Genomic DNA, 25503 nt, shown 5'->3' on the forward strand with positions numbered 1-25503 from the left:
CGTACAGTATGTACAATTGTCAAAATAATTACAAAAAAATAGAAAAACTACTGCTTGAAAAAAATATTAGCTTTTATCACAAGGGGGCGATTCTTTTTTTGCCGCGTAGTGTAGTTACAAATCAATTTAATTAAAATCAATACAAAATTGTTAATATTTGCTTCCCTCTTTTCCGTTTGATTGTAATTATACACCTATTTTACAGTCGATGATTACAGTAACCAGTATGGTTTGCGGCACCACAGGAGGATTGGTCACTTTGGGAATGTTTTATCCCTGGTGTAACTCGAAAGTAAGTATAATAACATAGTTCTAAATTTCATTTTAGGGACATTTAAGGGTTACGTGTGTGACTTTTTCACATACAATGTAAGGTTCTAGACATGGATTGGATTAAAATATAATGAACTGATTTCACATAATTGGACGGGTTAAAATTACAGTGGGGGAAAGTCTCTTTTTTCAAAAGAAAAAACAGTCTGACTCACAGCACTTTGCTGATCAACACAGTAGCTGTTTTCTTTATCACTAGACCTTAAACTGTCGGCTGTTGACAGTTGAATGAATCTGTGATTGACTTCACGTTTTCTGTTCACAGATTAACTTATCTCGACCTGGTTTCTATGTCTAAGTGTTTTTTTTTAAAGTGACTTACACCACTGTAACTTGAACCCGTCCAATTATGAAGTACTTTGTGGGGCCCGCAAACAAACAAAACAATACCACCATCGAGTGCATGAGAGTAACAATAGAAGTTTGAAACCTGAATGGTGCCAGATATTGTCATGTTTGCAGGAAAGAAAGAAAAGCGTTTATCTGGCTGTGGATCGGAAGACGTACTGCTCCAGACCGTGGCAGTGTGCATCTTTGGTTGCCTAGGTGGCAGCACCTTACACAACATCCCCCTTCTTTATTGAAGCTAAGTGTTTTGTTTCCATATGCTACATAAATCTTACATCTCACTAAAAAATATTTTAAACAAAGTTTCTGAAACTTAATTGAAATTCAGAACCTCAATCTTTTAACCAAAATATGAAAATTGTACATTTAACTTTTTGAACCATAACCATACCCATTACAATAACAAACGATATTTTAAACATACTCTTTCAACCACCCTGCATTCGGGATGCAACTTCACCAACCTCTCACTTTTCTGTAATTATTAACTTTTAGCATTTCTAAAGCTGTCCCTGCATTTCGACCAAGCAATGCTTTTGCAACCCTTCTACAACATACACTCTTGAACAAACAAACCTAACACCTTTAATTGTGTACCATAGGGGTCTTCTAAGGCCCGATTGCTTTGTACTTAAATTATAAAACATATTTGGAAGTAACACCCTATGGTACACATACACAATCAGCACCTGGATCTATCAAAAAAGTAACAGTAGTGGCAAGTTCCTTAATGAAAATTCTGAATTGGAACTAGATCCTCGAATTTTTCTTACAAAATATCCTCCGCATTTGCTCTTTCGTTAGTGTTTCGTTCATTAACATTAGCAAATTCAAAATGATTGATAGCTTTATTGATTTTCTTCCTACAAACTCGAAAAAATGTCCTACTTTTTTACAGAACCAGCACGTCACTGTTCTAGTGGGGCAATCTTTCAATTTTGGGTGAAATGGTCCTCCACAGAAGGGACTCAATATAGTTATTAGACTTGCTTTTCCTTATGTGAGAAGCGCCCAGTAAAAGAGAGTTATTTGTTTCGTGGAGTACCACAGGCTTTCAGACGACGTTGGAGGTTTTCTGTAATGAACGGGAGAAAAGTGTTGAAATTTGTGAGTAAGAAAAGAAACGAGCCCTTACATTTTGTAAATCAAATGTGTACTTTTAGAATTAATAGTCAAGTTTACATATCTATTGTCCTACCATATGCGCCGACTCCATGGGGCTTGGGGGGGGGGGGCTCGAGCACCTCAAATGTTAACGATGTGGGGGCAGAGCCCCCCCAAATAATTTTGCTTAAGAGGATGTAATGTATTATTTTGCTTCTCTTGTAAAGTTTACTCTGAATTGTGCCACATGAACTTAACTTTAAATACACATTTCAAATGTTCTAGACCATCAACTTTGGGGGCTGACACCGCTAAACCATCAACTTTGGGGAGGCTATGACCAGAGACAGCAAAACACATGACTTATTACTATATACTAAGTATGTAATTATGAGTATTGTTGCAATTTTTACTAAAAAGAGTTTCAAAAGACGATGTGCAAGAACTAGGGTAGTGGATGGGACGTTCGGGCTACAAATGGCTCTCACATGACATTCAGAACGAGATATTGATGTATTAGGAAGATCTGTTTTGCGCTCCGTGGTAGCAGATATTAAAAGTCGGGAATATTTTGCTATTATGGTTGACGAAACTTGTGACATATCCATCCTTGGACAATTACTATTCTGCATTCGAACTGTGAATAAAAATTTTGATATTTTTGAGGAATTCATGAGCTTTTATGAGATTCCGAACACTGAGGCCAAAACTTAAAAAAGGGAGAGACTGAGTCATTCATTAATTTATTTCAGTTATCAGAGCCCCCCCCCCCAATAATTTTGACAAGTCGGCGCCCCTGGGTCCTACCTTAGGTAAACATAGATATAATCAGAAACGTGTAAATCAAAATACAAACAGTGATATTACCAACATTTTGTGTTCCACGTTTACCACCATTTCGCATACTTTGGAAAAATCCTATTATAAGTAATTTTACCTTTTCATTTTAATGCATTTTATGTCCAATGATTGTAATCGTTGCCCATAATAACAATAACCCATGACTCTTGAGAATCAGCGTCTATCTACGGATTGGATTGCCAACCTCACTCCCGCAAGCATCGGCAGATGTTCGCTTGTTTCTTTGAGTTGTTTTAAGTCCAATTTATTCAATGACAGGCTGGTCGGGAATGGACCTACAGTGAAACCAAAACGATCCACTGTGCAACGTGCCTTCACCCTGTATCGTTCCCGGGACCCCTTCATTACCTGGCGACAACGTTACAACTACGCCCCTTAGCAGAGGCGGATGATCATCCAATGAGTTACGGGGTGACGTGTGATCAGCACGACGGACCTTTAGTCGTTGCTGTATATTTCCATGACCAGGCTACCCTACTCACTCGTAGCTCCCTAATTTCCTCACTATGGTGGATGGCCACCGGTGAAGAAAGGGAAAAGTTATTACCAGGGAACCAGACTCGAACCAGTGTACGTGCCGTAGCGTGTGCACAAACTCTGCCGCCTTAGACCGCATGGCCACGGTGTGTGACTTTTAAAACCCATTCCTTGCTATGGACGTATCGTCAAGTGAAAGCAACTAAGCCAAAATTGCTGTACGTCTCCAGTATGCTTTCACGCTGTATAAAACTTCACAATTTACTACACACTTCCTCACACAGCATGAGTTGATTTACAAAAATGAGGAAACTCTCTCCCTAAACCTGTAACTAAATTTAAAAAAAACAACAACAGTGAAGTTAATGGAAACATCAGGACAGTGTTAAGATTGGTCATCTCCATGGCCTCTAATTCATTCCCTTCAATGGAGATTGAGCCTAAACCTAGCCACATCCATAACACTCGTGCTTGTAGGAATTGACATAACATATTTTACGAAAGTTAAATATATAAAGAAAATGGTCTTCACATATATAGGGTGAGTCAAAAGTCCCTGACCACCCCTTATAATATGAAAAGGAGTGTAGATTGCAGTAATTGGTTATGGTAGTAATATGTTAGACATAGGGTGAAACTTTTTGGTGCATGTCATGACAACGTCTGCCATCTTGGTGACCGCCACCTTGGATTTAACTTCATTTATTTAAATGGGAAGGGGGACATGTGGAACTATTGGACTAGAATTTGAACCTATAAATCACTTGAATATACCACAATCATTAATTTATTCATTTTTGGTTTATTTTGATATATTCAGTTTATAGTTTCTGTATGATGGATATGTTTTACTTCCTAGGGGGCTTCGTCTGGAGTGGTTGTGAGCATGATTTTTGTTTGTTGGATCGCAATCGAGGCTCAACTCGCAAGAGAAGAAGGATTGATCGTTTATCCGAAGAAACCCGTCTCTGTTGATGGCTGCATGTGCAACGAAACTCTAACGTCTACACCAACCACTTCTTCCGAAGGGTAAGTGTCTGGAGTGATATGTGAGCATGATTTTCCTTTTCTAGATCGCAATCAAGGCTCGACTCGCAAGTGGATAAATGTTTAGTTTATCCGAAGAAGCCCGGCGCTGTTGTTGGCTGCATGTGCAATGAGACTCTGCTCTAACGTCTACACCAACAACTTATTCTGAAGGGTAGGTTTTCGTGAACAATAAAGCCGGAGCTATTCGAAATTTAATGTACACTCCCAAATTCAGGTCATTAATTTTGACGGATGATAATGGTCGCATTTGCGAGTATAGATTAACCATTCCAGCACCGAATACACAGTATAATGACCACTATTGTAGCTAAGGCAGGATTGTAAAATGTGGCAGCTGACAGGTTTAACTTACTCACTTCGAGGAAAGTATTTTAATTGTATTCCGCACACGTAACTTTAAAAAGAAAATAGACATCAAAATTATTAATTTCTTTATTTACATTCAAACAAAATAGAAAAAATCACATATACGTACCACCATTTTAAAATCCACATTGCCTTCCTTCATTCTGGATGTTGAAAGTAACAGAGAATGACATGTCACATTCCATTGTCACTGCTGGGACACGCGTACTACATATTTTATATTAAAGTAACTATTATACTGATAGCTAAACAACATTTTTATTACAGTTTCTGTGCAATGAAATATGAAACATAACTACCCTTAAAATATTTTCTCAGATTTGTAGCTACAAGTGAACACTTTTGTGTCCTGAGTGGGACAGACGAAACACTGCCTCTTCAGTTAATAAGTATAGGATGGGCCATCGGCTGGTTTCTTTTTAAAAGTGCGATAAAATAAACACCGTGCAATATTATGTTTCTTTGTTGCTTTATTGACAAGAGTACACCTTCCGATTAGTTATGGAATATAATTTAATTCAAATGGCTGCCGCGACTCGCTTGGCAGTAGCCCATCCTGGCAACCCAATTTTGCAGGACATTGACGATGGTTTCTGGCTCTATTGCACGGATAGCATGATGAATATTGTGCTTAAGTGCCTGAATCGTTTCTGGATTGTCAGCATAACATCGATCTTTAACGGCACTCCACAAAAAAAGTCCAACGGAGTAAATCGCAGCTTTTCGAAGGCCAGGCAACATCACCAAAACGGCTGATTACAAGCTTATTGAACTGAGTCCGCAAGAGAGCGATTGTTGGACGGCTTGTGTGGCACGTAGCGCCATCCTGCTGGAACCAAAGCTCGCCCACGGCTAAGTCAGCAATTCAGTTGCTGAGATCTGTGGCGAGTTGACGTTCTCGGTTTTCGGTGGACACTTTCAGCAACAGCAGCAATATTCTTGACGGAGCGCACTGGGCGAACACGAGGATAACTTGTGTTATCACTTACAAGGGAGGTTATCTAAGTGTCCCCCTCCGATTTCCATGAAACTTGGCAGGCGTATAGAGGGACCCAAAGGAAGAAATACGTGTTTTTTTTTGTTTCGGCTAAAAAACTGTTTTAGGGGCAAAACCTCCCCTCTAATGTCACGATGAGGACAAATTGAAGTGGGGATCTGACCCATGTGTCCCCCTCCGATTTCCATGAAACTTGGCAGGTGTATAGAGGGGCCCAAAGGAAGAAATGCGTGTTTCTTTGTTTCGGCTAAAAACGGTTTTAGGGGGCACAACCTCCCGTAATGTGAAGATGAGGACAAATTGAAGTGGGGATCTGACTCCTGTACCCCTCCGATTTCCATGAAACTTGGAAGGTGTATAGAAGGGCCAAAAGGAAGAAATACGTGTTTCTTGTTTCGGCTAAAAAACTGTTTTAGGGGGCAAACCCTCCCCTCAAATGTCAAGATGAGGACAACTTGAAGTGGGGATCTGACCCCGAAACTACATAAATCTGGCATAGGAAGAACACGCTCATATAATTGGAACACACACAGTACAGAACTGTAGGATTGTCGGTACCAAGTGCAGTGCAATTGTAGAGAGATGCCGAATTCATAGACACCGTTGTTCCCGGATAGGGATGGACATAAAAATAGACCGACCAGAGCAAGTAACGGAGCATCAAAATAGCCGCACACGGGAACCATAATCCTATCAAGCATCACCTAGATATCATATAGGTGATATCCATAGCCAAGGACACAAGAGGATAGTTCTATAGATTAATACACAGCATGTATAAAACATTTATTACCATCAGAAAGTAACACGAAACTACGTTATGGTAACTGATCTGCCAACACAAAGTAAAGACACCCATGCACTCATGCATCACATTGAAAACCGCCCCCGTTGTTGCTTCCACGGTGTCAATGTACATACCCGTCATAGTAAATGTACTTCTAAAAAAATGATTTAAACATAATGTTCGATTACAACATGCACATCTGATTACTTCACTGCACCACAAACATCACATATCGGATTACTCTCACCACCAAAACAGAATGCCACCGGATTCTCAAATGGAGGTGGCCTTTCGGGAAGATACCCACTCTTATACCATGCGTATTGGAAGACGTGTCAAAACCTGGGTGAGGACAACTGGTTATGTGTGAGTGATTGTAGTTTGATAATGTTATTGCGTAGGTGGAGATTAATGTCACTGTGTAGTAACAGGACAAGATCGGAAAAGAGTCGCACGAAATTTTTCCAATTCCTAAATCCATACACATCTAATGGTTGGAGAGTGCCAGTCAATCCTTTAGGTATTGGCAACAGAGTAATGTTTTTGTCCCGTGGTGTCACCTCTCGCATAACAATATCACTATGTCCGCTCCACGAATCCAATAGCAGAGCACCGAAATCACCTGTGTTTGGGAAGTACACCTTCTTGAGCCAGGTCTTAAAGTGATTTGTTGTCAGTTTCCCCGATGCAGAGGCTGCAATGAACACATTTTCTGGACGGAACAGTGTTCGGTTGACATAGGGTCCAAAGATACCTTCAGGTTCCTTCAGAACAACGAAGAGAGAAGACAACATCTCTCCCGCGGCCGATATAATTGGTTGAAAGGTTTTGTGGATGCAACGGATTGCACGATAGTTTCCACTTTCTTCGTTCCCTTAATAGCAAGGGTGCGACCACTGTGTATTTCTAAATGAAAACCACTTCGATCAGAGTTAAACACATTTCCGACAGAGTACTGTGCAATACATGATTTAACAGTATCCACAAAGCCGTCACGTTCGTTCTGAACATGTTCCCCCTTGCCAGCAGATGTGCGTGTAAATGAATTTGGTGACCTTCCGGGAAACGATGTGATGTGCTTTCTTGAATTTCCAAAGCCAAAACCGTAACGCTGTAAACCGAGGAAGGTCTAATTCAGCTTTAGCTTGCAGAGCCCATCTCCGAATATCAATATCATGAATTGGAACCTGTGCTGACACGGCATCACTAAAGTTTTCTAAAATGTATTTGGAAACCTGACACAGCTTTTCTTTTCGTGTTCCTCCTGCACGTACCTGCTCTTCACATCTTTGTAGTTGCCGTGTTGAGGTAACCTTCTTATACTGATTTTGCACGGTGGTCAGAGACAAACGTCGCTTCTGTCCACTCCTCCAAAAGTCAACTGCTCTTCATTTATATCCAATGGATACAGTATGTGGTGAACAATGGTCGGTATAGTATTCGTCCGTGTCATCATCTGTATCTTCCAAAGCGTGTGCATACGTATCGTCTTGCTGGTCAAAGTCCAAGAAAGTAGCAAATTCAACAATGTACGCAGGATCTTCGGTACATCTTTCAGTGACGTCCTTCACAATGTCTGCGACATATGCCTCCTCTGCTGTTAAAGAAGATGGGTTACTGGCATTACATTCCTGTATTAAAAGTGTGACCACATTCACTACATTCAACATGGTACCTCCATACAGAGCGATTGTCATTATTTTCTTCTGTGAGCCTTAATACGTAGACAGGGCATGGTACGAATATACGGGGTCACACGTACAGAATTTCGATTCATGATGTCTTATCGTACATACCATCCCACTACAGCACACCTGATAATTGTGTTTAACTGGCCTCCTGGCACCATTTCACGTTTCCTTACTCTTATCTCCTCTGCTTGTGAGGTATCTACTGACAGACTGCCCATAGGTGATAAGTCGTGGTAGGTGCATTGCACATGATTTCTGTCAAGCATGTATCATGTGTTATGTAACGCATTTTGTCACATTGTATGCTCTCGTGTGACATATTTGGCTTTCTTCGTCTCGTCGGTGATAGCCGTGTTTCCCAGTGACATGCACTTCATATCTCAAATGCTCGATTTGTGTCTCTGCCAGTCTTTTAGCCGAAACAAAAGAAACATGTATTTCTTCCTTTGGGCCCCTCTATGCACCTGCCAAGTTTCATGGAAATCGGAGGGGGACACAGGGGTCAGATCCCCACTACAATTTGTCCTCAACTTGACATTTGAGGGGGTTTTGCCCCCAAAACCATTTTTTAGCCGAAACAAAAAAAACACATATTTCTTCCTTTGGGCCCCTCTATACACTTGCCAAGTTTCATGGAAATCGGGGAGGGACACAGAGGTCAGATCCCCACTTCATTTTGACATTTGAGGAAGGGTTTTGCCCCCTATAACCGTTTTTTAGCCGATACAAAAAAAAACGTATTTCTTCCTTTGGGCCCCTCTATACATACACCTGCCAAGTTTCATTGAAATCGGAGGGGGACTCAGGGGTCAGATCCCCACTTCATTTTGACATTTGAGGGAGGGTTTTGCCCCCTATAACCATTTTTTAGCCGAAACAAAAAACACGTATTTCTTCCTTTGGGCCCCTCTATACACCTGCCACGTTTCATGGAAATCGGAGGGGGACACAGGGGTCAGATCCTCACATCAATTTGTCGTCATGTTGACATTAGAGGGGAGGTTTTGCCCCCTAAAACTGTTTTTAAGCCGAAACAAAGAAACACGTATTTCTTCCTTTGGGCCCCTCTATACACCTGCTAAGTTTCATGGAAATCGGAGGGGGACACTTAGATAACTTCCCTTCTTAGTAATGTTGCCCACGAGACGAGACGAGACGAGACGAGACTTTGGTCTGTCTCGTCCCGTCTCGTGAAAGTGCCGTCTCGTCTCGAAAATATACGTTTGTCTTGTCCCGTCCCGTCTCGTTTTGTGTCGTCTCGTCTCGTAAAAGTAATGCAGGATATAATGCCATCAAAAGTTAAAGGTGGGAGACATCACAAAATATTATTCCCGAAAGTGGGTAAGGCCTTAAAATATTCTGTTCACTGTATAGTGAGAAGAATAAGGTTCGTTAACCATAAGGACATTGATATTTAATATAATGTTTGTTGATTACCAATAGCTAGGTAGATGATTTGGTGTTTTACGTCCACTTCATGCACAGTAAGGCTAATCGGGAATGGACCTACAGTTTAAAGTGGGATCGGAACCACTGTGTATCTCCTCCGGGTATCGAAACCGTGACGCCTTGATTACAAGGTGACGACGCTACCACTGCGCCAACGGGGATGCCCAATAGGTAGATAGAGAATGAAATGAGGACTAAAAGTGGTAAACGTTGTAAGTGCCAAAAGCGAAAGTGTTGGGAAATCGTAACGTTCAGCACATCAGGCCGTAAGAACGTTCACACTAGTGACCTCTTTACACGCCCTTTGAACTACTTAGAGGGCTACCAGCCACATTCCACGTTTACCACATTATAAAGCATGACACATTTCACAGTTTAACGTGGAAAACGGTGTTTGAATTACTGTGGCACTTGCAGCGTTTACCAATTTTAGTCTTCAAATCTACTTTGTTGTTTTTCTGCCTTCAATCAACTCTTTTTATCCATCGTACAGTAAGGGAGCTTTCAAACCAAAGCGACAGGCGACAGGGAGTTTGCACCGAAGTTACAATCAACACGAGCCCCTTCCGTATATAGGCAAATATTCACCCCATATGCACTACCAACTAACAGACCGAGGCTACACTATGCACGATATTAAGTTTCAGCGACAAGGAACACGTACACCTTGTCGTGTTACTTCGGTTCGGGAGGTCACATTTTACTGAGGGTTCGTTTCCAAGCAGGTGCTTGTCGTTTGTCGCGTATCGCTTGGTGCTTGGGTCTGCAAGCTCCCTTGAGGTTAGGGTAGTTCACACTTGACACAGGCAACTTCAGTTTATTAACAAGCATTCACAGTCCGAGGCAACATGACGCACAGTATTCAGAAAACGTTCTAATCCGTACAACACACAAGCGACAACCGACCCCGAACAGTTTGTTGCGTCGCTTCGGTTGCAAGGTTTCATGTAAAGGAGAGTTCAAATCGAAGCGACACGCGACACATGCTGCTTGGGAACTAGCCCATCAACAGCAGCATTGCACACAGTAGCGGCATGAGACGCCGCGGAATCCTGCGTTCCATTGGTGGAATCCCCAAGCGACACGAGGGTTTCGCATCGAAGTGACAAGCGACACAAGCTTCTTTAGTCTATAAGCAGGCTTTCCGCACGCATGCGATACCAAAGGACAGAAGCGACACGATGCACTACATTAGAAAACGGCCAAATCCGAGCAACACGAAAGCGGCAAGCGACACGTCACGCTCGTCATGTCGCTTCGGTTCTGAAGGTTATATTTATTACTGAGGGTTTATTTCCAAGTGGCAAGCGTCGCTTCTTGCATCTTGCATGTCGCTTTTTACTCCTTTGACTTCAGCCAATATAGATTATTTACGTCAACGCAGAGTATCTAATTATATTGGCCTATTAGCAGGTTTTTGGTGCGAAATCTTTGGAGTTCGCAACCAGTACTGAGGATGGAGCTGTTGATTTTGAGAAGAGGGGTCGCAATGAATGAACTGTTTGTGCCGGCGATTGTCCCCAATATGGCTGGAAGAGGTCTTGCAGTAAACAATGGCAGTGGCTACATCCACATCGTTTGGCGCAAGGATGAATGGAAGGAAGCCCTTGGGGTAGCAGTTGTTGAAGATATTTCAAATTCGTTACGGGCATCGTGTGGCAAATTAGGTTTTGCGAGGGGGAATCTTACAGAAATAACTCGAAAGAGCTTGCTAAAGAATCGAAGAAATGTTGGAACATCCAGAAATATGGAGAAATAAGATAATGCTTAACCGACGCAAGAAATTAATTAGAAATGAGATGTTGGTATTGGCAGTGATAGAAAATACTATTTCCTAGCGACACGTGCAGCTCGTCGTGCTACTTCGGTTCGGAAGGTTGTGTTTATTTATTACTGAGGTTCGTTTCCAAGTGACATAGATTGTTGCTTTGGTCTGGTTACTTCTTCCTTCGGTCTGACTTATGCGATAAACATTACGCGACAGGCGAAAAGCTAGAAGTGTCGCTTGCGAACGAACCAACAGTAATAAATGCAATCTTTCGTGCCGAAGCGCATTAGAGGATAACGATCACCCAGGGAAGTTATGCCACAAATTGATTACATTTCCTCACAGAATTCAGGTGTTCTCTTGTTCCATTTTTAGTTTCCGTGTCTTCCGGTTTCGTCCAATTACCCAGGGGCGCTTTATATCATATTTCCCATCCAAGTAAAAATTTTGGCGAAAGGGGAATTCCCGTTTCGTCGAATATTTTAAAGGGAGGGAATTTTCCCTTCGCTGGGAAATTTCATGTTTTAACAGACAGAATGCTTAATAAAAAGATATATGGTTACTGACCGCGAGGGGATTTGGATGGGGAAATATTACAAACAGGAAGGGAGGTTACATGTCAAAAATCACTTCCTTCCATGAGAACACTACAAAAATTTCTTTGGGTCCGTTTCTTAGATGGCACGATTTTATGTGGAATATTCCTTATTCCTTGTGTGGGAATAATCGTGTTGTGACGATAACAACTTTTTGTATGTCTCACATAACTCTAGTTTACGCGTTATAGTAGTTGTTTTTACTTTAAAGGCGTTAAATATATTTAAGCTGTTTCAAGGATAAACAAATAATACACCGTGTTCCAAAATGAATATCGGGGTTTTAATTAAGTGTATATTCTATTACATATACATTACAGAAATGAAACATACCTTAAAAGGAAGGGTAACTCAAACAGTTTTTTGTCACAAGTTACAAGTGTTCAATGTGGGGTCCCCTTGTGACACGGCACACATCTAGTCTGTAGGCAATTTCTTCCCACACTGAAGCTAGCATGTCTGTTGTAACAGACTCCACAGCTGCATCAATCCCGCGTTGCAATTCAGGAAGGTCGGCAGTTAGCGGTGGCACTTATACACTATCCTTTACATACCCCCACAAAAAGAAATCGCAGGGGGTGAGGTCGGGAGATCTTGGGGGCCATTGCAGAAGAACCACAGCATCCTCACAATGACGACAGATCCATCGTTGGGGAAAAACAACATTCAACCAATTCCGTACTTCACGATGAAAGTGTGGGGGCAGATGCCAGATGATGTTTCTTTTTTTGCTAACGATCCAGTTGATCGTTAGCTCTTGCCACTGGGTAGAACCATTGCTGGAGCATGTCCAAATACGCAGTACCAGTGATAGTGTTTTCCACAAAGAAGAAAGGTCCATACACTTGTTCTTTGGATAGAGCACAAAAGACGTTCACTTTTAGCGAATCCCTCATGTGCTGCACTGTTTGGTGTGGATTTTCGTATTCACTCGTCCACTAAGATGAAATGAGGCTTCATCACTAAAGATCACACTTGTAAGAAAATCATCTTCCATGTCCAGTACATTTTCGCAGAAGTTGGCACGGGTCACATTATCTTCAGGCTTTAGGGCCTGTAACAGATGTAGACGGTACGGCCTCATGTGCAGTCTCTTTCGTAACACCCTCCAAACAGTGGTGGACGGCAATGACAGTTCTCGACTCGCCCACTTTATAGATTTCCTGGGACTCCGACCGAAACTTGCTCTGACCTGTTTCACTTGCTCATCTGGTAGACGTGGTCTTCCGGAGCTCTTCCCTTTGCACAGGCATCCCGTATTCTTAAATTGGTTGTACCATCTTCGGATGTTGTTATCCGATGGGGGATCACATCCATATTCCCGCCGAAAAGTACGTTGCGCTCCAATTGCTGAGTTACACCTTGCGAATTCCAAGAGACAAAGGCTTTACGCTCAGGAGTCATCATTTACTACTAGCGCCGTGCTGCGGCGGAGTTACGAAACATCACCTGCAAAGTAGAAACAAAAACTGTTTGAGTTACCTTTCCTTTTAAGGTATGTTTCATTTCTATAATGTATATGTAATAGAAGATACACTTCATTGAAACCCCGATATTCATTTTGGAACACCCTGTACATTTTGTTACTATGGAAAAGCAAACAAAGCCCGCAATTTTCGTAATGTTCATAAGGTTTAGAATATTTTCATAAATTTTCCATTCAAGGAAATTATCGAGAATAATTCTCTCTCACAATATTTTTACAGATAGATATCTGAATCTGTATTTAGCAAAGTACTTCTATCTGGAGTACTAATACAACATAAAATTACTAAGCTTGAATACACTGAAAAATGGAAGTAACACTAGATTTCGGAAGAGTATGAAAACTAAATAAGATAGCCTTTTTTATGTAATAGACGCTGATTTGAGTTTCCAAAGGAAATATTTTATTCCCAGTAAATTAATATTCGCAACTGATTAATTATTTTGTTTGTATTTTTGAGACTTTCGAGACGAGACGAGACTTTTCATGCACCGTCTCGTCCCGTCCCGTGGGCAACACAATCACTTAGCATGCCACTCTCACGAACTTTCTTCAAGAACTTCCGTACAGCAGGCGCGGTTGGTGCATTATTTCGTCCGAAATTTCCTTTCAACATTCGCACTGTTTCGGCAACACAGCACTCACTTTGGAAATAAGTTTTCAATATTTCCCACCGTTGTTCCAGCGTAAAACGATTCATTTCGTACCGCGGAGATATGCTGCTGTGTTTCTGTCAAGGTTTTGAGCACGAATGAGCTGCGAGTGTCAAAATAACATGTACTTTAATAGGAAACCACCAGACGGCCCACCCTTTAATTTATCTAAATTTCTGTTAATTTTCAAATTATGATATTTATATTATTTAAGACAAAGAGAAAAAGGAATTGACTTTGAATATTGTAGTGCAGCTGAGGGGAAAATTCAACAATTAGAGGAGCAAATAATTGTTTTTTGGTGTCATGGGTGGGCCGTAATAGAGAACACAACTAAATCTAAAAGTTAAAATAAACTAATAATATGTAAAATACCTTTTACTTACTAACTGTATGATACTTGAATGTTTATCCAACAGATGAGATCACTCAGAAGATATGATAAAGTTACAGCAATTCATTTAATTAAAAAGCTGAGCTTCAGGGGCACTATCCCATGGAATGCCCAATAGACAATATTTATTTTACAGACAAGTAATTCATTTATTTATTTACATAAATGAACTCAACAGGCTGACGTCCAGTTAGAGAGTTCATGTTACATAATGGAACAGAGACACATGCTTCAGTCAGCGTTATTTGAGAGTGTTTTCATTACGGAGTTTTTAAATTGCATATATGGCATACAGAATAAATCAATATTTTTGTTACGCTTTTCTAACGCATTGCAGAGGACAGTCATTTTCCAGTTAGGAGATTTTTTACAATGTTTGTTCGCATTCTATTCACAAAAAAATGTTTGATTATTGGGTCGCGTCTTCTTAGAAACGCATAATTTAAATTGTGAGATCCAAAGAGGAGAGCAAAGTTTTCCAATATATATTTTCCAGCAGGTCGCGAAGTGTCCTTCGATCGTCAAGCCTGTGTATTCGGAGTCTGTACTATACTGTCAGTGTTCCATATAACAGACCCGAATTCAAGTTTTAAGCGTACTAAAGAGTAATATAATACCTTAAGGGTTTGGGTGTCTCGAAAGCCTTTTCCCATTCTAATAATGAACCTGATAAGTTTGTAAGCGTAGCTTATTATTTTGTTAATATGGTGAGTGAAAGTTCGCTTACAGTCAAAATAGATTCCTAGGTCCTTTGTCGTTTACGATTTCTTAAGATTGATATTATTAATTTTATATTGAAAATTTAAGACCGTTTTTTGTTTAGAATAAGTAACGGAATAGCATTTTGCTGCATTCAAAGAAAGACCGTTCCATAAGCACCACGTATCCAATCTATTTATGTCTTGTTGTAGACAAACACAGACTTCAATACCTTTTATTCCTTGGAAGAATTTTAGGTCGTCTGCATATAAGTTTCATAGAATTAATCAATAAGGAAACAATTCATGTAACATTACACAGCTTGCTGGAACAGTAAGTTTAAGAATAGGATTTTGAGTATGTTCTAAATTAGTATTAAAATAATATTTTAATATGGAGGGGGGATACGGAAAATAAGGCCGGAATTTCCTGCATGGAGCAAGCAGAATGGAAACTCTATGTTCTCCATAGGTGTGCTTGTGCTGACCCCCAAGCCCTCTCAGGCGGACAGGAAATAGAATTCACATGAATTTCACGAAGGACCGTTAATTGACACTCTTGTTTCTTGAGCTCACAAATCCCCTACCCTTTGTGTTATTCATTGTTTCGAAATTCTATACAAGTACTACAAAACTATCTGCTAATATGACAGACTACAGAGCGTTTGAAAAGTTGCCACACTTAAAGTTTCAGAATTGTATGCTTATAATATATTTAACTTGTCAACATAATGAATACATACATTTGCGAACTATATCTTGAAGTACACAAAAATATTTTGTGAACTAAATGTGAGGCCAATGACAAACCATTTTTCTCCACACATTTCGTGTGACAAATTCAAAATATGCTTCCAACAAAGCGATTCGCTGTGCACGCGAAAAAGGTATTATTGACAAACTGTGATTGTACAGCCACGGACACTTCTGGAAGTGTTGTACTTGGAAGTTATGTATGGAGCCATGGGCTGAAATATTCATGAATTCAAATTATTGCATGTTGTTGTGTTCATGGTTACTTGTTGATTTTTGTGTATGTTTTATGGAGTTAAATATAGAAATGTGCAAACCAATGCGTTTAATTGAATATTATACAAATTGTATTAGTAATACAGAATTTATTACTAAGAAGTAAAGAACATGATACTGGGTTGTAACAATCGCATCAACTTTCAATGTGATCGTTAGAACCCACAAGTGTCCATGGCACAACTAATCTAAACAAGGTCATACCAGTCCCTATTGATAGGGTTGCCAACTCATCAACTTGAATGCTTCGTTCCTTTTGTCAAATGTGTGGGTGGGAGAACTTTTCGAGCGCTCTGTAGTATGATATTGTTTCAAGTTTTTACTATAAACATTCTGAGCTCAGTTATCCTGTCCATGGGTAAAATTCGTATCTCTCAGTTACATATTATCTGTTTTACAAAATTATTTGTCGAAGGCTTTCATATTATAAATGAAAATGGTGATTGACATTAAAATGATTGATTGATTGATTTAGTTTATTTTACTTCGCGTTTTGTGCCTCTTGGCTAATTTGCGAAGATGAGTGATGAAATGATGAATTTGATGAACGAACATTCACAAACAACCAAGCCCGAGCGGGATTCGAACCCGGGACCCTTGGTGTCGCAGCGCGATGTGCTAACCACTCGGCCACAGGGTCCGGCCCCTTAAAATGTATTTTATACATTTACAAAAAGCAGAATGGAAGGAGAAACAGAAGTTTCATCCAAATCCCTGAGCATTAAAATTCGCTTAGCATGCTCTTTCACAGTGTACCAATATTTTCTAAACAGTGTCTCCATCCTACTTTACACAAAGAGTACCTGTTATGTGTTAAAACCTTCTATTTTTCTCTTCGTGTATTTCATTTCAGCTACGTGTTCCCTCTATACAAGCTGTCTTACTTGTGGCTTTGCTCCCTGGGCATGATGACGACTATAGTGGTTGGGCTTGCTGTAAGCTTTTTCACGAAGTTTGAAGACCCTAAAAATGTCAACCCGCACTTACTATCTCCTGGAGGACTTTTACTCTTCACAAAGTTGCCAAAGAGGGTCAGAGCAATACTGCATTTACCTGAATATAAATGCCAAAATAAGGTAAGTGTAAAACTACACTTGCATTGTATAATGTAGTGGCAAAGGAATCATCTCCATTACTTCCTGTGATTCTCAATAAAGGGAAGATCCATCGTCAAGAATTTCCTGGAGAATACTGAACGCAATCCTGCTCAACTGCTATACTCTGTCTAGGCTATCTCTGGAGCAAGCGAACGAAAACAAGTAATGGCGCAAGTAGTGACGCGAGACGGCTCCACCAATGGAGGGGGAAAGCGACTTCAGTTACCAGCCATCGTACTGCTTCTGTCTGCCAACTCGATTTCACCCCTTCTCTGCTGCTATGCCTGGCCGTGCTCCAGAGATAGTGAAGACAGAAAGAGCAGACAGAATTTAATAGCTTGTTGGCTTGCCTATCTAAGGAATTGGGGTGTGTGTATATGTATAGTATACAGTGGCGTCTCGTGGCCTCAAATTTGGCCGGGGCTTATTTCTTAAAGAATTTAAAATATAATGACAATTCACATGAATTACAAAATATAGGTATTTTTTCTTCTAGACTACAAAACTGGACTTACTTTTTTGAAAGAATTTAAAATGTAATGACAAATTACATGAATTAACAAAAGAACATGTATTTAACTACAAAACTGGACTTATTTTTTTTAAAGAATTTATAATATAATGACAATTCACATGATTACAAAAGAAACAGGTATTGTTGTGAAACATACCTTCTACGAAAGTTGACTCCTGTTCTTCTGCTCAGCAAATTTTGTTATTACTTTTTCGTTGAAGCCCTCTATGTTTAAAATGTATTCTATCTCTATTGCAAGCAAATGCCAAGGCATTTGGTCTGTCTTGTCCCATTGCATTTCTTAAGCAGGTTTTAATACGCTTCAATGTGCTGAAACATCGTTCAGATTCAGCTCTTGCCACTGGAGTTATTAAAACTATGTTTGTCATTTTTACTGTTTTTGAAAAGGTACCCTCTAAATAATTTTAAATAAAAAATGAATGCAATCTACTGATAGAGTTTATGTTTTCAACTCTTAACTACAATAAAGAACACGAAGTTCCCTCTTCTATGAAGGGTAATAAATCTGGGAAGATGCCTCTGTTTAAAGATTGTTCTCTTTCATTATGTCCTCGTAGAGCAAGTTCATGTCGACCACAGAATTTTAAGCAATCGATAATTCTATTTAATATATGCCTATTTTTCCGGAAAAATTTATTGTGTCTTGTAATTGACAGCCTATGTCCTTCATCAATTTGTGTTCGAACATCAACCCTGCCAAACTCACTCAAACATAGCGAATGAAAGCCACCACAACACTACAGAACAACACGCGAGATCGAACGCGACGCAAAGGAATTAGCCCCGAATCAGCACTCAAATCAATTGGACTCTCCCCCTCTCTCACTGCTAGCACGTGACCTTCACTGTAGCGTAGGTGGGTGTAGGCCACGTCTTCCTTTGCGACGTGCCCCGGAAAACGATAATTGACATCAATGCCGCTAGGAGCGCTGTCGTATCCATTGCAACAGACGATGAATTTACGTGGGTAAAAATCGCCTTTTAAAAGATTGTGTGATAGTTATGCGTTATGGTGATTGATAATTACGTCAATACGTCCGTTTTTCTTTAGGGGCTAAGCCCCGGAAGCCCCAAGGGACGAGACGCCACTGGTATTTACCGAATTATCATCGGAGAAGGGAAAAGTAGCACAGTGTCTTCCTTCTCCGATGATAATGCGGTAAATACCACAAAATATCAAGTTTTTTATGTTCGTGTGGTAAGTGTTTACTGTCTCCTTCATCGTTTGTGTTTATCCGCCATTCTGGCAATTTTTCTCATCCTATTCCTGTATGTATTGATGCGTTAACTGGTTTCTAGAGCATAAACTACGAGGATCGTGACGGGTCAGATGGTAGAGCAAGGTTACGTTTTATGGTCCCCATACAATCTCGCTGACAGGTTTCTGTAAGTGAGTAGAAAGAATTCAAGGGATGTCGACGATGTACATCTTACCTCTCGGCCAAGCTTTTGAGTGTGGACGTCAGACAACAGCGCACGGAGTCCTGAGTTCGACGGCCCACGGTCTTCTTCCCGTGGCAGGCGACGAAGCACAAGCTGGTCTGGAGAGACGGCCTTTGAGAAAGCGTCCGAACGACGCTCTGACCTACGGCTGTGACTTACAAATCGTGGTACATACGATATGCATGTTGGCCAACCCGAACAGGCCTTGGCGACAGCTACGTCTTGGTCTCCCGAGCCGGGCTTGAGCCCTGAAAAGTGCCGGAGGTCTTCGCCTGGTAGCTGGTATTCCCTTCGAGCTTCTACTGAACTCTGAGGTCTGACTAACTCACGAATTCTAGTGCCAACTTCTTTTAAGCTGCATGCTCAGATATTCCGTATTTGTCAGCCGATGACGGGTTTGAACCCGCTAGTATCGAAGTATGCAGAGACTCCTGACGTCATGTGTTTCCGCTATTTGTGCAATGTTACCTTGTGTAGTGTATTGCCGCTTGACCGAGCACTGATGTCAGGAGAGAGATTTTAGTTATTCACAGAGTCTCCACAATATATATAGTCATGGGAAGGCGAATGGGCATCAAAAGCTTAAAGTAAAAACCAAGTTAACTCGAGCACACTGTCCCAATCAAGGCTGCGACAATAACAAAATTCCTCTGGCTAGACAGAATCCAGCTTGGGTTGCTGTTCCTGATCGAAAGAGGGAAGATGTGGCTAGGTAGCTTGCAAGCTCATCAGATACACGGCACGTGGTGAGCCGGATAAGTAACCCAGACTTTTGGGAAACATCAGGAGTGTGCAAACGTTATTGTGGTCGCGCGGTCGACGCAGGCCACCGTTCAGGTGATGACAGCCTACGCCTGCTACCCGGGGTCTCGCTGGTGCCGGGGTCGTCACCAGAGTCCGAGATGCCACAAGGGTTACTGCCCGATTAGGTGAGTGTGCTTTGCTCGTCCGTCTTCCTTACCTCTTCACCGAGTCAAGTCTTAGCCTATAGCTTGGGTTTTAAATTAAACAAAGTAGGTTTTTGTGTTAAACTTTTAATGATAGTTGTAAGTTTTATGTCCTCAATTTTTAAAGATAACATCCAATAAATGACCACCATTCGAATTGATGCAAATTTGGGACCTTTTTATTGCGTTTTCCATGGTGTTGGAAATCTGCGGGGAAATGTTTTCAATTTCCTGGTGAATATTGTCCTTTAGTTGCTGTAACGTATCTGGCTTATTCGCATAAACCAATGACTTCAAATATCCCCAAAGGAAAAATATCTAAAGTGGGCAAATCGGGGGACCTGGCCGGCCATGGCATATCACCAAAATGGGATATTACTCTGCCCGGAAAAGTGTCACCAATATTGTCACAATTTTTCAAGTTCTTGTGGGGGTATACTCATTCATTTTCGCACATAATAAATTTCGTGAGTACCTTCTATTTAACTGACAAGACACTACTGATATAAACAACAAGATGTCAAAATAAAGGTCAATTCATATAGGATGATGACTTTTGCTCCACATGGTTTCTCAAAGTGAAAAAGTATAGCAATGGAGGGGAATGCAGAAATCAAATAGAATGTGTGTATATGTGTGTGTATTATATGTATTGAACATTTTAAGGTGGAAGGAGATAAACGAGTATATGATATTCAATGAGCGTACATGGAAAATTAAATCCTGTACTTTTTAATGTATTAATACGTTTTCAGTGTACTGTATGCTAGTAAGTTCATTTTCAACACAGTTTTTCCATAAACAGTTTAAAATCTTAGATATCAATGCTTACTTTACACAAAAGTGTTTTAGCTTTCTTTATCGAATGTGTTATCTGAAAATTATAGACGTAAGATATAATGTTAAAATCTTAAAATTGTTTTGAGTGATTCGAATTAATAAATTTGTGTGCGCATGTGTTTATGTTCCTGGATTTAAATTGTACTGGGCTACAAATCATTTCAAACATTTATCTTCTTGATAAACGGACGACCGCTTTCCCGCGCCTACTTAATGTCTGGGATAGTTCCTGAGTTGTTGGGTGTACGTAGTTATTTATCAATTTATAATTGATTGATTTGCTTGATTTTACTTCGCTGTGTGCTGTGGCTAATTTGCGAAGGTGGAGATGAGTGATGAAATTGATGAATGGACACTCACAAACGATGACGTGCATATCGTCACGCGTGCACATCTGCACAATCCGATATTCGTGCTCCTCCGCACAGTATTTTTATCTTGCAGTGTTATCGTGCTCATCCGCATGCACCCAGCAGCCACCTGGTGCATACCTAGCCTCATGACCTTAGAGGCACGGAGGCTTGTTTACACAGCCTAAGAAAACATATTCATGCAAAATTTAGACGACTTAATACATGCCGCTCAAGAGCATGGAAAGAAAGCAATGATTATACAGATATTCATACCGCATTCGGCGGCTTCAAGGAAAACCTTGTCAAGTTTATTCCACACTAACTGCAAGTACTTCGTTGAAAAGATTACATGCCAATGGGGTACCCTAAAGTATTTACACAAATTATATTATCTACTGCAGTTTATGCACATACACTAAACTCCTGAGACATTTCTTCAAGTCACCATATTTTCTCAAATTTTCAAGTATGTCGTTTATCCTGTCATCAAGTTTAATATATGCAAACTTTCTCCTCTCCTGCCGGTTGCCGTACACTTCCTGTCTTCTAAGGGCATGGAAACTCAATGTGGTATCATCTTTTATCACCTTTACCAGAGAGGAAATGTGCAGTGTTTTCCTTGATATTGTGCCGTTCAATCGATGGTGCCAACCTTCAACGACGTTGTTCGTTCAGTGTCGCTGGTCACTGCAGATCGAAATTTTCCTAGGCACGTTTGGATTTTCGAGCCATTGTTCAATAAAATATTCATTGAACGCCTCAATCTTTTCTACTGGTGGGTAGTCCTTCATGATGACCAACCATCAATCGTCAATATACTCCAGGGGCACAGGTGCCAGTGAAGCACACATCCGCACATGTTTGCGTACATCTTCGTTGTTAGTGCCCAGAGCTTGCATGTTGGACCCTGGGACCTCAGCATCGGGGAATACACCCTTCAGAGCATTCGCAGCCGCAGTTTCGAAATCGACATTCAGCATTTTCGGGTTACCTTCACCACACCACGTTTTTTGAATGAAAACAGGTGCCTATACGTGGCCTCTCGTTTGTCGGGCAGCAATGCATAGATTGGATTGATTTGGTGTTTTAAGTCCACTTTATGCACAGTAAGGCTAATCGGGACTGGACCTACAGTTTAAAGTGGGATCCGAACCACTATGTGCCTCCACCGGGAATCGAACCCGGTACCTCTTGATTACAAGGCGACGACGCTACCATTGCGCCATCGGGGAGGCCCTAGCAATGCATAGAGAACAGGTACGCCCAATGTACTGCATTTTACACTTCCTATGTCTGCATGTAGCGTATAGAGCTGTTCAAGATGTTAAGGGCAGCTCTTGAAAGTTAGATCCATGAACCACTCTCCGCTGTTTGTCAGTGCTTGCCACAAACCCTCGTAACCGAAATACATAATTCGTTTCTCTTCTTCCAATCTGTCATATTGCAAGAATGTGGATCCATATTCAAATCGGAGAATATCGTCAGGGAAAGAGATGTTGCTAGGCGTTGGTGTGTCCTGTTTAAGGCCGAGAGCTTTCCTCCTTACTTTGTTCAAATATCCTTTCTTATCGCTGTACAGCGGAATCGTTGTCACGAAATCTAAACCTTGGTTTACAGTTACTGTCATTTCGTGTTTAAAAATCTGGCATACCGGTGTAAATATTTCTTCCTCTGCTCTTCTCTTGCAATTTGCGAGTCGCTTTCGTATCTCGCAAGCAGCTAAGTCTGGCATACATGTGTGATCTCTCTCCAAAACTACGCTACCCTTCTGACTTTCCCCCCAAGGTCATGAGGCCAGATGTTCACCAGGTGGCCGTTGGGTGCGTGGGGATGAGCAGGATAACACTCCAAGATAAAAATACTGTGCGGATGTGCACGCGTGCCGATGTGCACCTGATCCTCGCAAACATTCTTGCTCAGGCCGGGATTCCAACAGGGGGACCCCTGGCTTGTCAATTTATAAGAATCATTAGCCATTTCCTCACCTTTAACCTTTTCATAAGCACAGATATTCTCTCTCTCTCTCTCTCTCTCTCTCTCTCTCTCTCTGTCTTTCTTCTTCTCTCTGCCTGCCTCTCACTTTCTCTGTAGCATTGCTTGTATTGATTACCTGCGAACTCATGGTCGAATATTGGGTTACATGCAATAAATCATTTTTCCGCTTTGTTATCGATACTACGCTCAAGCAGCCCAAATCTTAATCCCATGGTTGATCCAATTACAAAAATGCTCCCCTGACCCCGAGCAGGATTTTCGTCGAAGTAAATGCTAGAATGTTATTTTCTTTATATTTTTCGTTCTTTTCAATATTTTTTATCTTCAGTTATATTATGAGCGTAAAATGTCCATTATGCGCTGTGTATAAATTTCCTCTACAAATAAAGAAACTTAGATGTCATTATTTTTTAGTCGTGTTTCTTAATCTATATATATTTAAAAGGTTTATTAGAATATTAATAACCCGTGTCCCAACAGCCCTTGAGGGTCAAGGCATACATTATTAGAATATAACATGATGCTAAATTCGTTTGTATTTGTTGCGATAAAAAGTTATATAAATCTTATTTCAAAACACACGGAAACTGTATATCTTCAACAACTACCAATTGAGACAACCCTTTCTTCCTTTTTAAAGTTGTTAGCAGTTTCCATGACATCACAGCATACATAATACATAACCCTTTATTCATTAAATATAAACTGAGCAATTACAGACGATAATTACACAAAATACGTAAATTTAATGCAAAACGATTAATCTTTGCCATTGGTCGACTTTCGATCTCGTATGCCAGAACCTCCTACGTTTCAATCCAGCCTTGGGGATTGGCGCTTCTTGTAAGTGTCCGTTCATGAATTCCATCCAATCATCATCAAGTTTCATCTCTTTAAATAGCCAAACGTGGCAGAAAACAGATAGAATAAAAACACAAATATAAAATCTATACATTTTGATCTCAATTTGAAATTAAGTAGCACCAACCTTTTTCAGTATCTTATTTTGAAATGGGTTTAATTTTATTAAAAATATATAGCTTTACACACAGTAAGACGTGTTCTGTTACCAAGTCTGTGACAATCCTTGTCACAAAGAAAAATTCAACATATGAGTCTGCACTGTCAACCGGGAGTTGTAAGTGTGGCGAGATGTCACAAATTATCTCAAAGGACATCTTGGAAACACCTGCTTACGTTTCACTGATACGTCCTTCTAGTTCTTCTGGAGTGCGTGCCTTTGGTCGGCAGACTTACTGTGGGACCGTGAACGCAATCGCCCCACAAGGAAGATGAATTTCCATACTCCAAAACGAGACGTTATCAGGTCCTAATCCTTCAACGACAGATTTCCCGCCATTTCTCTAACTCACTTGCTCCTAGTAGATGTCAATATCGTCGTGTAGTCGTGTTTCTGGAGGATTTCAGGGACTTTATGAAATAAACTTTTTTTTTTCAAATTGTTCAATAATTAACATAACTACTGTCGTTTTAAGAAAGATGGTGTCTTCTCGCCTACATGAAAAGAGTGTATTGATTTCGTTAGTATACTTATTGTTTTGTAGAATAATCGAATCAGAACTTTACTTTGAATGTTGCTGTCTTCTGGAGACTTATTCTGCAAATTCACATTTTCGACCTGTTTACTAATAGGAACTGTTGGTGTGAGAATACTGGCTACGAAATCAAAGATGGAAATATTTCATTTCGCACAAAGGAAGCATCCGAATTCAATTTCTCCATTCAACATTACAAGAAAATGACTTATGTATAAATTAGTTGATTTAACACCAAAATAATATTGATATGATTTGTCATAATACTATATATATATATATATATATATATATATATATATATATATATATATATTGTATGTACACATTGCTTGCACAGTAGAGTTATTTGTCTTGTAGTCTTGTTGTAACGTAACGTAACAGATCAACTACAGATCAAATTTTTCACATCAGACAGACACTTGAAAAAAAGGGGGAATATAATCAAAATGTCCAACAGCTATTCATTGATTTCAAAAAAGCATATGATTCGGTAAAAAGAGATAAACTATATAATATATTAGTAGAGTTTGGAATACCTAAGAAGCTTGTTAGTATGATAAAAATATGCACCAGTGAAACAGAAAGTAAAATTCGTGTGGGTAATAATATGTCTGACAAATTTATAATTCATGATGGGTTAAAACAAG

At 40.3% G+C, this 25503-nt stretch overlaps 1 protein-coding gene across 1 annotated transcript in view; it reads left to right on the forward strand.

Moving 5' to 3' along the window:
• The window catches only part of LOC145981171 (sodium-coupled monocarboxylate transporter 1-like), a 243408-nt gene that overhangs the window by 215924 nt on the left and 1981 nt on the right, over window positions 1-25503 (forward strand). Inside the window, exons 12-14 of the mRNA XM_083114294.1 lie at window positions 206-292; window positions 3983-4152; window positions 16941-17163. Of these exons, the coding sequence (XP_082970420.1) occupies window positions 206-292; window positions 3983-4152; window positions 16941-17163 (480 nt within the window). The remainder of the gene's footprint in view (window positions 1-205; window positions 293-3982; window positions 4153-16940; window positions 17164-25503) is intronic.

The sequence above is a fragment of the Lepisma saccharinum genome, chromosome 29, assembly GCF_977018435.1.
Source record: "Lepisma saccharinum chromosome 29, izLepSacc3.1, whole genome shotgun sequence".
Taxonomy (NCBI): domain Eukaryota; kingdom Metazoa; phylum Arthropoda; class Insecta; order Zygentoma; family Lepismatidae; genus Lepisma; species Lepisma saccharinum.